At 35.5% G+C, this 11,822-nt stretch overlaps 1 protein-coding gene across 1 annotated transcript; it reads left to right on the forward strand.

Moving 5' to 3' along the window:
• Positions 1 to 3,771: 3,771 nt before the first annotated feature.
• Positions 3,772 to 11,586, forward strand: ankrd39 (ankyrin repeat domain 39). The gene is made up of 5 exons (XM_028799449.2): positions 3,772 to 3,938; positions 4,957 to 5,169; positions 6,686 to 6,789; positions 9,401 to 9,604; positions 11,064 to 11,586. The coding sequence occupies exons 1-5, from the start codon at positions 3,911 to 3,913 to the stop codon at positions 11,223 to 11,225; spliced, it is 711 nt and encodes a 236-aa protein (XP_028655282.1). The 5' UTR covers positions 3,772 to 3,910; the 3' UTR covers positions 11,226 to 11,586.
• Positions 11,587 to 11,822: the final 236 nt, after the last annotated feature.

Below are 11,822 nucleotides of genomic sequence, written 5' to 3' on the forward strand. Positions count from 1 at the left end.
TTAGCCAGGATGTGTTCTCTGGTTTATATTTATTTTACTTTTCTGCATCTTCTTCGTTTGTTGTAAAGTATTGTTGTTTTTTTGGTACTGATGTATTTCTGTCAATATTCTTCAGTTTATTATTTGTTAAATATTTATGACATGTTCCCCTGTGTTTTTTGTGTTTTACGGATGGAACCCCAAGATATGGGGCCACACTGGCTTCAGAACTGAAGGACTTTATATTGTGAAGGTGGGCTGCAGATCCTTTAGTGGTTCATTGACGTTCAGGGAAACCTTTTCATTGTCAGCATTGTTTTAAGGTTCTGGGTTTATTGTTTCTGTGAACTTGGACTTGGTTGCTGTGGGTTGCATTTTTAGGCAAACACCTTTGCAGTTTTTTACTCAGATTTATTTATTTATTTATTTTTTAATTTTTACAATTTTTTTTAACTTTTGGAGCCAAATCCCTTTTTAGCCTGTGTAGGTTAAAGCCTACCAGTAGACTTTGGGGAGTATGTGCTGAGGCCTATTTATGGACAGGCTGGGGTGGGCCCTGGGCTGGTTTATGGGACTTTTTTGATGCCTCACCCCCATCTGGTCAGGTTTTCATTTACTATGAGATCTGTTCCCCCTTTTTCGCTATTTTGTGTTGCTGCATCACAATACTTTTCAATGATTAATTTTCCTTCAAAATAGCCTCTCAAAATTCAGCAAAAACCATGGTAAGTGCAAGTTGCAATTAATTCCACAAATTCTCTCAAAGTTGGTTTGCATTTTTACTTCTTAATAGTTTAAATTAAATTATATGGTTTTATAAAATGGTCACAACTGAACTGAAAAATGCAAGGATGAAGAATATAACAAACGTTCATTTATCCAAAGAAAATAAATTTCACACAATGCTGTGGTTCCTCTCCCTAGGCCAGTAGGAAAGAGAAGGCAGATTAAATATTCACAGCAGTTTAAATAAACAGCAGGCAGTTCTGTCTCTTATCTAATCTGTGTTTATTCTTAAATGTAATATTAGCTCTTTGAGAGTATAAATAACACATACATGAATAATTAAACTGCCATGAATAAAACACTCAGCAGGTGACCTTTTGTTGTTAGACAGGATTTCTAAGAATTCAGTATCTAATGCCATGAAAAAAGCAACCCCTTTTGAAAATACAGTGATAATACTGAAGATAATAAATACGGTTTATATACAGAACTGTGCAAAAGTCTAAGGCATACGTAAAAAGAGTTTTGTGTAGAGAAGATGTTTTTTAATAATGAAATTAAATATGTCTAAGAAATATATATTATAAAGAGCTGAAAATAGTAAAAAAAATCAAATTAATACTTGATGTGATCACCCTTTGCCTTTAAAACAGACTCATTTCTCTTAAGTTCACTGTCATGCAATTGTATAAGATAATCAGCTGATAGTTTGCTTGTAGACCTCACTTTGATGTACAGTATGTCCTGTAGCTGACCATTGTGTTCCTGGTCTGAACCTTGTCTGTCTGCTAGGGAGAGACTTCACTAATGCAGAATGAGCACCTTTTGTGTTGCTGCTGCGCTCACTCTTGCCATTGTGTAAGGACTGATGATTTGGAGGTTAAGCTGGTTAAACCTTTTATTTTGGGTGTCCTTCACCCAGTTTGATTCCTTCTATGCCCCTGTTTCTGTTTCAGTGAATAGTTTTGCTTCAATTGACTACTTTTGACATCAATTATTACCACCTGTTTTTTATGCTTGTTTAACCATGCACTGAGCTATATACAGTTGTTACAAAATAAATAGGTTTTTATCTGAAAGTGGTATATTCTTTACTGTTATGTTACTTTCTTTACTACAATACAAATCTTTCCCTGTAAAATTAGATTTTTTGGAAATCCAAAAGTTGCTCCTTACTACTTAAACTGTAATGAAGAAGATAATAAAATAAACATTGCAGACAAAATGTATATGAAAAATCTTGAGTGTCTAAGATTGTTGCACAGTACTGTATATAATATATGCTGCTTATTATATATTGAATAGTAATTTACCCTTGCACTACCATTATCTCTAATTGTTATAAAAGGCTCACACCATCAATGCGGCTTAACAAGTAAATCTGACTACTAAAATAAAAGCAGATATTAAATGTCATATTTATTTTAATTTGTTGTCTGATTTATTAAGATAAGCAAGAGCATTGTTTCTTCATTTATCACATATTTTCCCTTTCCTCAAAGATTTTCTCAAACTCTTCCTTCATATCTCAGCATAACCGAGTTCAGTTGAAGGGCACAATACTGCCCTTTAAGAATTTAATGAACATAAAGTATGCTTAATATAATAATATGGTTACAGGCACAAGCAATATTTACTACATGTTAAAATATTTTCTTCTGGTCTAACAACTATGTTAAATGATTTTATCAGTTTTTTTTTAAGCCTACTACAGTATATAATTAATTACCTGTGATGTTTCAATTGTAATGCTTAACTGTGACAGTATTATTTGCTACTATATAACCTCCTATTAGATTAGATTAAATAAACTTTATTAATCCCAAGGTGAAATTCAGAGAACAGAACTGACCAGAATATCTCTTCTCAATAATCCTTTTCACACTGGCACTGATTTACCACTAACACCAAGAACCAGGATGAGGCTGATGACCAGTTTTCAAGAGCTATAGAACTATACAAGATGAGTTATTTAAACATTAGTTCTAACATAAAATTATCAAATATAATTAAACCAACTTGTGGTTCCAGGAGGCTTGAGCCCTATCCTGGTAGCATTGGGCAAATGCAGAAAGCTACCATTTGATAAGCCCATTCATGCACACATTTACACATTCAGGCCAATTTAAATTAGAAATTAACAACTGCACATCGTTTGGGAACGTGTGAGAAAGCAAGTGCATATATTGGGAGAATGTATACATTTCACATGGAACAAGTCCATGCACAGAATTCCGATCCAGAAAGATTGGTCACTAAGATGACAATGCTGCTCACTGTGCTACAATGCCGACAATACTGTGATGTATTAATTCTAACATAATGGAAGGGTACCTGCAGCATACGATTACTAAAACCAAAATAAAAACATAACTGGGTTAAACCAAAGATGAGCTCAGCAGTACGATCTAGGGAACAAACCCCGCGTTAAACGGGTGCTTCTCCGGATCGAGAAGAATCAGTTGTGGTGGTTTATTTTCTTGATTTTGCCTTGTTCTTTCTCATCATTGTGTTGGCAGGTAACCAACACTCCACTTGGGAGACAGGTAACACATCTACTGGCGGGCGCCTCACGTTATAAAAAACGGGAGTTCAAAATTAACGCGCAGCTCTGTCCTGTTAACACCAAAATGTACACAAAACTGTAAATCCCACTGGGGTTAACTTTATGGTAATCAACGGTCACACAAAGCACAGTGACCACACGGGAAGCTCAGCGCTTTCGCTTTAAACCATTAAACGCGCCACAGGTATTATCCTGTTACGATCTGGCGTACATGTAGGATTGGCGTCTTTCTTGCAACTGTGTTCGAGTCTGTTGTGCTGTACAGATCAAATAAAATATTTGGAAAGCTCACATGTGTCATTCGAAGGTAGGGTAAAAGCACATACTGGATGAGCCATTACGCATCCCATGTATCGCCCTCCTCTGCCTCCGCCCCTCAGACTGCGACAGTTTGCGTCCTGGTTTAACCTTAAAACTATTGGCTAGCCACTGACCAATCATCAAAAGAACACGCTATTTGCGGAACTACAGGGGCACGTGACGTCTAACACGCGTGCGCAGTGCAATCTATGGAGGCGTGGAAAGCAGTAGTTGGCGGCGGGCTGTTTGTTTATTTTTAGTGAGCTTCTCGAATGTAGGTAATCTTTCTTCAGCAATCGAATCTTCAAAACAAGTTCACTACGCATACTATGAAGTTCAATGTTTTCTGAACATCGATTGAAGAAATGTACGTTTTCATTTTCAATTATAAAAATTCATAACTAGTTGGTAGCAGATATCAAATATTCAATGTTATTCGTGAGTGCCTCGTGCTATACAAATTTTATAATAATAACATAGCAGATGCCTTTTCCAGAAACAATGTAAAGCGATAAATGTATACACTTTGTTTGTCCAGCGACACCTACTGTATAAGATTTCCAGCCAGAGAAAACAAAACGTGTATTCTATTAACAATTGCAGACGCCAGCAAAAGTGTAGTATGATGAATTAATGTCTAGGTTTTGCTTATGCCGTATGTTGTAAGAGTAAGAAAATGTTAAGCAGTTACATGTAAAAGTGAACTGGCCATTGCCAAAAGTCAAACTCAATACAAGAAATGACTAGGAGTTTAAATGCAAGTTATAGCAAAAAGGCCACAAATGGTTATTTGGCTTTATCAGTTAAACATATCTGGAAAGGTTAACCTTAAGTGGTTTTTTTTCTTTTTGGAAGTAGACACCAGCGGTAAGAAATAGTAAAGAGAAGATTTGGAGGCCAGCCCTTTTAACTAGTGCACGTTATGTCCCGATGCTCAGTTATAGCCTGATGTCCTGTTCGGTTATAAATACAGTCTTGCTGGGTTAAGCTTCTGCTCCTTGCAACCCTGTAATGGAAACATAAGTATAGAAAATAGGAGGACAGACAGATCATCTAAATGTTCTCCTGTAAACAAATGATGTCTTTTCTGTGTTTACCTGAGATTTGTTAACTCAAAAGATGCCTGCGGCCAGTGTGTATAGACCCAGTGCATCACAGTTGCTTCCCTCACGTTATTTTGGTGCTTCATCCATCGTTAGTTCCATCATTCTGTTCAGTGCTGCCAGGGTAGATGCCAGTTTCCTTAATCTAAGGTTGATAAAGAGGCAAAAAGATGGATAGGTGAATGAATTAGTGTGCAGATTAATGGTTCCCCTTTATTTCTTTATTATAAGTAATTGTGTTACTTTAGTATGAAATACTGAGCAGTTGTTATTTTATTTTAGTGTGTTGTTATATTAGGTGGACACAATGCATCAAGAACTGGGACCATCCAGGACAAGGATTAGCTGTTGCTTATAATTTCGCAGACAAGAAGGAGAGAAGTATTATCTCAAGAATGAGTGCTTCAGAAAATACCAAATGTACCTGCTGTTCCCATTGTTCAGCTGTCCAACTGAGTGTCCATCAGACTCTAGATGAAATGGAATTTGAAAGAGGTGCTTACTTACTGTATAAGTGACTACATATGTCTAATGATCTAAAGAAATGATTGCATTTGTTGACATTGAAGTAGACTTTTGTAATGTTTATAATACATTTTTACAGTAAATAAATGAAACAGAAAACGGATAATACTAGGACTGCAACAACTAGTAGATGTAATCAATAGTAACTAACAATAAAATAGTTGCCATTGAATTTTGTTATCGAGTGTGCTGATATTGCACCTTTTATGTGATGAGCCCACATGGTTTAACTTAAATAAAGCAGAAATATCCAAATATAGTTTCAAGGCACTCTTCATTTTAACACATTTATCCTGTTATGGAATCAGTTGATAAACAAAAATACCTCATTTATACATGATTTGAGAGTTAGTTAGCTTGGTCAGTTTAATAGACATGTCTTTTTTCAGTCTCCCTCTCAGCCTCATTGTCTCCAGCTCTGTCTTGGTGCATGTTTTAATTAACCCAATCCTCTGCCATTTTGTTCCATATGTCCAAACCACCTTAGCCTGTTTCTCCTGAACACAACACTTGTCCACCTCCCCACCTAATCATCTTTAACATGGTATTGATTTTCTTCTAACCTCATTATACCCCACACATCTATCTAATCATTCTCTCTGTTCTTTCCAGTTTTGCTACATACAGTATACTGTCTTCACCTGCCACATATGTCTGATTTTTGTAGACTTCTTTACAAGTGTGAGTGGAGGACAACTGCCAAAGTTTTTTCCATTCACCTCTCACAGTTGCTTTCACTACTGTTCTCACGTCTCCATTTGCACTACAGGACTATTCTAAGCAACAGAAGGTCTACACTTTCTCTAAGACAACTCCATTGCCAGTGTCTACATTTACACTTACTACATTATCATTCTGTACCCCTTTCACACATTTTCTGCAAACCAGGATTTCACTGGCTACCTGAAGACTAGCCTTCACACCACTGCATCTTTTATATTTCACTCGTACAATTACGTGCTCAATGTATTGAGTTTATTTACACACCTAGGCCACACATGCAGCATGCCCGTGTACCTACTTCTTCCATGCCTCCTTCCTCTTTGTCTCCAACCATCAATTTTACTTAGTGAATTTACCTTGAGGCCCTTTGCTTCAAAAATAACTTGTGAATACCTCCAAAAATGACCAGAATGCATACTTATATCAATGCAACATCCAGTAACTTGTAGAATCTATAATGCGAAATTTAAAGATCTGACATTTCTTTGAGACATAAGATTTTCCACTCATCTGAAACATTCAAGTGAGTAAAGTAATTGTGAAAGTTCACCAGAACATTTTTTATTTTTTCAGTTTCTTTAAATCCATAAAATAAAGTAAATGGCTCAGTGACTAATGCAGTATATTAAGAAAAACAAAAATTATTTTATTATTAATTTCCATCACAATGTTTAGAGTATAATTTTTGGAGCATATGAACATGTTACATATATATTTCTGATAACTATTATTTCTCTTATCTTCAAAACTGCTCTTCATTTAGGTATTTGGTCAGCAGCTATGAATGGAGAGCTGGATAGAGTAAAAGGGTTTCTTGATAAAGGAACCAACCCCTGTGTTGTGGACAAGTTTGGTTATACAGCATTGGTAAGTGAACATGGTTTTTCATTAATCATGAACTGGTAGACAGTACATTGGCTTGTTAGGGTGATGAATTCCTTCTTTAGGTTGTTCAGGATGTTTGCTGTATTGGTAAAATGTAATCAACAGGGATTATAATGCTTTCAAGTGTTCAGAAAATTGATTTAGTTAGATAGTATTCTTCAAAGCAATGACAGGACAGTTTCTGCTTTTAGTTGCAATTATAGTGTTTTTGACACAGCTGTGTCTATTATCCTATTATTTACTTAAGAATATCAAGTTAGCAATACCCCGGGATCCTGCTCAGGATGAAGCAAGTTTGAAATTGAATGAATAGAAGTTAAAAATACAAGTTTTTGACATTGAAAATCTACATGTGTAAAACTGACCAATAATGATAAAGATGCAACAACCAAGCCTGCTTTTGTAGTTCACATTCCTCCCAAAAATAAGTTTTTCAGTGACCTAATAAAAAGAAGAGTAACTCTGTATAACTACTATTAAAGGTGCACATAAAAATTAAGTAATTAAATATTTATAGTAAAAATAGACTTCCTAAGCTGCCAGAAATAGTTAAAAAATCTGTGTATTTTCAATACTATCATTGTGTCAAAATGTATGTTCTGTATCGCTGTGAACACTATCACTTCAGAGAGATCAGTATAAAAGCCGGTCAAAATGAACATGTAGATCTACCTAGTATGGAACCTCTGTTCCTCCATTACACTTTTTTTTTCACCCTGTTATTTTAAATGGAAACAAATTTCCTTATACCTATGAATTGTGTGTTGACTGCTGGTGGTAGTGAAGTGATCTATTTTGGTTAAAAAATAACAAATTGCACTTTTTGAATTAAAAATGCAGTACAAGTATCTCCCTTTTAACCGTCTACCCTTTGATATATATTTTTTTGTTATTCCAGTTAGCTAAATGGCCTACCAAGTTTGCATGTAAGAAACTATGACAAATGTTCAAATACATTCCTTAATATCTTTAGAATTGTGATTATTTTGTAATAGCACCTTTTTCATCTGTCTGTTTTCTGAAGATACTGTCTCTCTATTACTGGATCACAGATGTAATCAGCATAAGACAGAAATTAATTCTGAGTGGGATGCTAGCCCATCAGAGTATACAATGACTCTTATAACTCACTTCTACACAGAATCGGCCATTAAGAATTCACTGAACGTAGAAAAATGTTACTGTTGGGAGATGACCATAATTAAAGATTGAATCATTAGAATTTACAGTACTTGGTCAAGTAGCAATGTTTCATAATCCTGTGATAAGAAATGTCAACTAAAAAGCACTTCCTTTTCCTTTCCTTATATTCATCTTAGGTTACTTGGAAACATTTTATTCTGTCCAGCTTGTTTCTTTAAGTATATGTAATACTAAAGTCACAGTTCTTCATGTCGCATATGACACACTACAAATCCTTAACTGTTGATTTTGTTCTTAACATGTCTGCTTTTAACAATTCTTCTTCTTCTTCAGCTGCCAAGTTTTGAGGTTATGTTTTGTGCATTGAATATTTGGGATAGCTGAATGTGTCTTCAGTTTCTAGATGGTTCATTTTAAAGTGCTCTTTGTGATTCTCAGTGCTTTTGAAAATCTTTTTATATTATCCCTCTGCTAACTTGTGTTTGTAAGGAACTGTGTTCCTCAGCTTTTAAGATGGCTCCTTTGTATTCATTTTGCTTTATTGTAATAACCAATAGAGTATTTTCTCACAGACTGATGTGTTTCACCTTACAAGGACGTGATTTGAATTTAAAAGATTAAGTCTACAGATGGATTCCCATCATAATCAGATTAAAATTCTAACAGCAACAGGACATGGCTGTACTTTAATTGAGAGGAAATAATGTACTAAGGATATTAATATATATATATATTAACTTTTATTCCAAAATAAACCTTTTATACTTTGAATGTTTGTGGTCCATTAAAATGTTAGGTATATTTTGTTTGCCATACAAAATGATCCAGGTTAATTTGCTACTTTTTGCTGTAAATAATTCTTCAGCAGCTACCAATGCACACCCTCACTGGATCAAATAGCTCATAGAGCCTGATGCAAAAACCTAATTTTATTAAGTGCTCTGTCAGTATATCTTCCAGAAAATGACCCAAAATGAAAATTCATGCTCAGTTTAGTGGAAATAACAGTAATTTAATCTGGGTACCACTTGATGCTTGAAGACTTTGATCTGCAGTTTACATAATCGACTGTGAAAGATAAAATGATGCGATGAGTTCTTACCTCAGTGTTATGCAATAAGTTGGTAACTAAAATAGCAGCGTTTAAAATACTCATAAGAGAAAGTTCTTAAACTGCTCTTTCTGTATAATCCAGTCATTTTATGTCTGAGTAGTGAAAGAAATGACTAGATTGATCTTTGACTTCTATTGGTGGGGAATGAAGGTCATGCAAATGTGGGCTCTGCATGATTGTTGGTTCAGAGCTTAAAATAAGTTCAGTAGCCTGCATCTAAAATGTCCTTAATCATCAGACCTTAATGTATGCATTTCTAAATATCTGCATATTTGCTTTTAAACCTTTACTGTAGTCTCTGAATATTTAGTCTGTGGACAATCTTTATCATTGCAGCATTATGCAAGTCGTAGTGGCAGCCTTTCTGTTTGCCGTACCCTTCTGCAACATGGTGCATGTGTCAATGCCCAGACTAGGGGAGGAGCCACATCCCTTCACCGTGCAGCCTATTGTGGTCATGGGGATGTGGTGGCACTTTTGTTGTCAAGTGGAGCAGATCCAAAGATTTCTGATGATGACGGTGCTACTCCTTTACACAAGGTCAGTTGCATGTTGGTATTGCAGAAGATCTTTGTTTTACTAAAGCTGATTTTCCTAAGGATGTTTTTTTTTTTCCCCTGATCCTTTGTAGTGCTGGGAGATATACCAGTTCATACCGAAAAACGTTTTTTATTTTTGTTATGATATGGATTTTTCTTATACCGCAATACCGGTTTAAATAGCTTAAACAACGTTCGGAACGTGGTGCAGCGGAAAACTGTTTAAGGGGGGACCTTTTTCAGTGCTACAGTGCTAAACACGCATGCAATGGAGTACATGCGTTAGTGGAAGTATTGAGCGATGCAAATGGACAGAGAACATTCAGAAACTGAAGCTGTAGCAGATGATAAAGTTGAACATGATGACAAAGAAGAACTTTTGCCGAAAAAAGGACCCGTGTCTGTTGTCTGGAGATACTTTGGTTTTAAAAGATCGGATGTAGACCAAACAACTATTTACTGCAAATGCTGTTGAGCTAAAGTTGTCGCTGGAGGCAGCAACACAAGCAATTTGCTGTACCACCTTAGCCGCAAACATGCTTTGGTGTACCATGAATGTATGGAACTAAGATTGGCACCCTCCATGTCCTCAGGTAAAACTGAAAAAGCTGGAGGACACTCGAGTCAGATGCGTTTGCCAAAGGTACTGCCTACAACAAAAAAAGCAAGTGGTGGATCGAGATAACCAACGCCATTACAATCCATACAACTAATGTGTCAGTGGACAGAGGTTGGTAACATTAACAGAAAGTGTAGTTGGTTTACAAAAAATATTTACTATTTATTCCTTTTCTAAGTCATGTTCAGTGCAATGCAACTTTTGACAAGCACCTCTGGATATTTTACTAAGTCTAAATGCCTCTTTGGATGGTTGAAAATATGTTGTCAAAATTTTAGTTTAAGTTGTTTGCAAAATTTGTTCAATAAAAAGGTTCTATATTTTGACTGCAGCTGTCATGCAATGTGATTCCTTCTCTTTATTAGTGCCACCCCCTTGAAAACTATCACTTTATGGGGTCATGCAAACCTGTATTAATACGTGTGTGCACATCAAAATGGTTTTTTGTACAATGTACAATTCTCATGACAGTGGAATAGGTTATTCTTAGCCAGTCTATTGCAGAAATTGCAGTGGAAAATGTGGTTAACATCCATTCATGCATGTGAAAAAAATACCGTTGAATACCGTGAAACCAATATCATTTTGAAAAATACTGTGATATAGAATTTTGGTCATACTGCCCAGCACTAATCCTTTGTCTAAATTTGTGACCGGTTAAATCTACCCATACTGAAAATTTTCAGCAATAAAAAAAGAGGATATTTTCAGGGTTTAGATGTCTTTTGTTGTAATCAGATGCTATTATTATTGCTATTATTAACCTTTTAAACAAATATTGTTAAAAGATAATTAAAGAAAACATTACATTGGTTTCAATGCATTGTTTTTTAATTTTCAGGCTGCAAGATGTGGACATGTGGAGATATGTAAAGTACTTGTCAAAAACTGTCCTGCTCTCAAGAATCTCCAGGATAAGAATTGTAGAATCCCAGCTGGCCTAGTCCAAAACAACATTGAACTCATGGACCTTCTTATGGTGCCAGAGACTGTAGACTGCTGATATTTCTGTTTGGCACCAGAAGAGTAAGCAATCAAAAGGACATGTGAATTGTTTTGATAATTACCCTTTAAAATAAGCATCATCTGGATAACGTTCCTTACACCCTTTTGAAGGTTAATGCTTGCATGTAAGCACAACACCACATTGCAGTGCAGAAGTGCATCTAATTTGTCAAGGTTTCATGTGGCCACTAGGTGCCAGCAAATCATTTCATTTAATCTCTACTAAGCAGCAATACTTGTTTTCTTTTTAAATGCTGGTAGATGGTAAACATTGTTTTCTCTTTCATGGTGCCCTTAGGGAACATTGGTGTACTTTCAGAATTCAACTCAAAAATTAAAATTTCTTTTATTCAACCATTCTTTCTTTTCGTTGCAGTCACTCATTTTTAAAATGTATCTCATTTATTTTGGCTCACAGTACCATCTGTCCTGTATTGTTTAAGCAAACATGTCCAGAATTAATTAAATTTCTTTCCATAGTGATAAATGAATAGAACTAGTCATCCCACAGCTAATGGGGTATTTTTAGATTATCGGATAAAATGTGTTTGAGAAATGCTTGGTGTTTCAGAGTAATGTAGCCAGTCATAGAGGT

Source organism: Erpetoichthys calabaricus, chromosome 1 (genome assembly GCF_900747795.2).
Source record: "Erpetoichthys calabaricus chromosome 1, fErpCal1.3, whole genome shotgun sequence".
Taxonomy (NCBI): domain Eukaryota; kingdom Metazoa; phylum Chordata; class Cladistia; order Polypteriformes; family Polypteridae; genus Erpetoichthys; species Erpetoichthys calabaricus.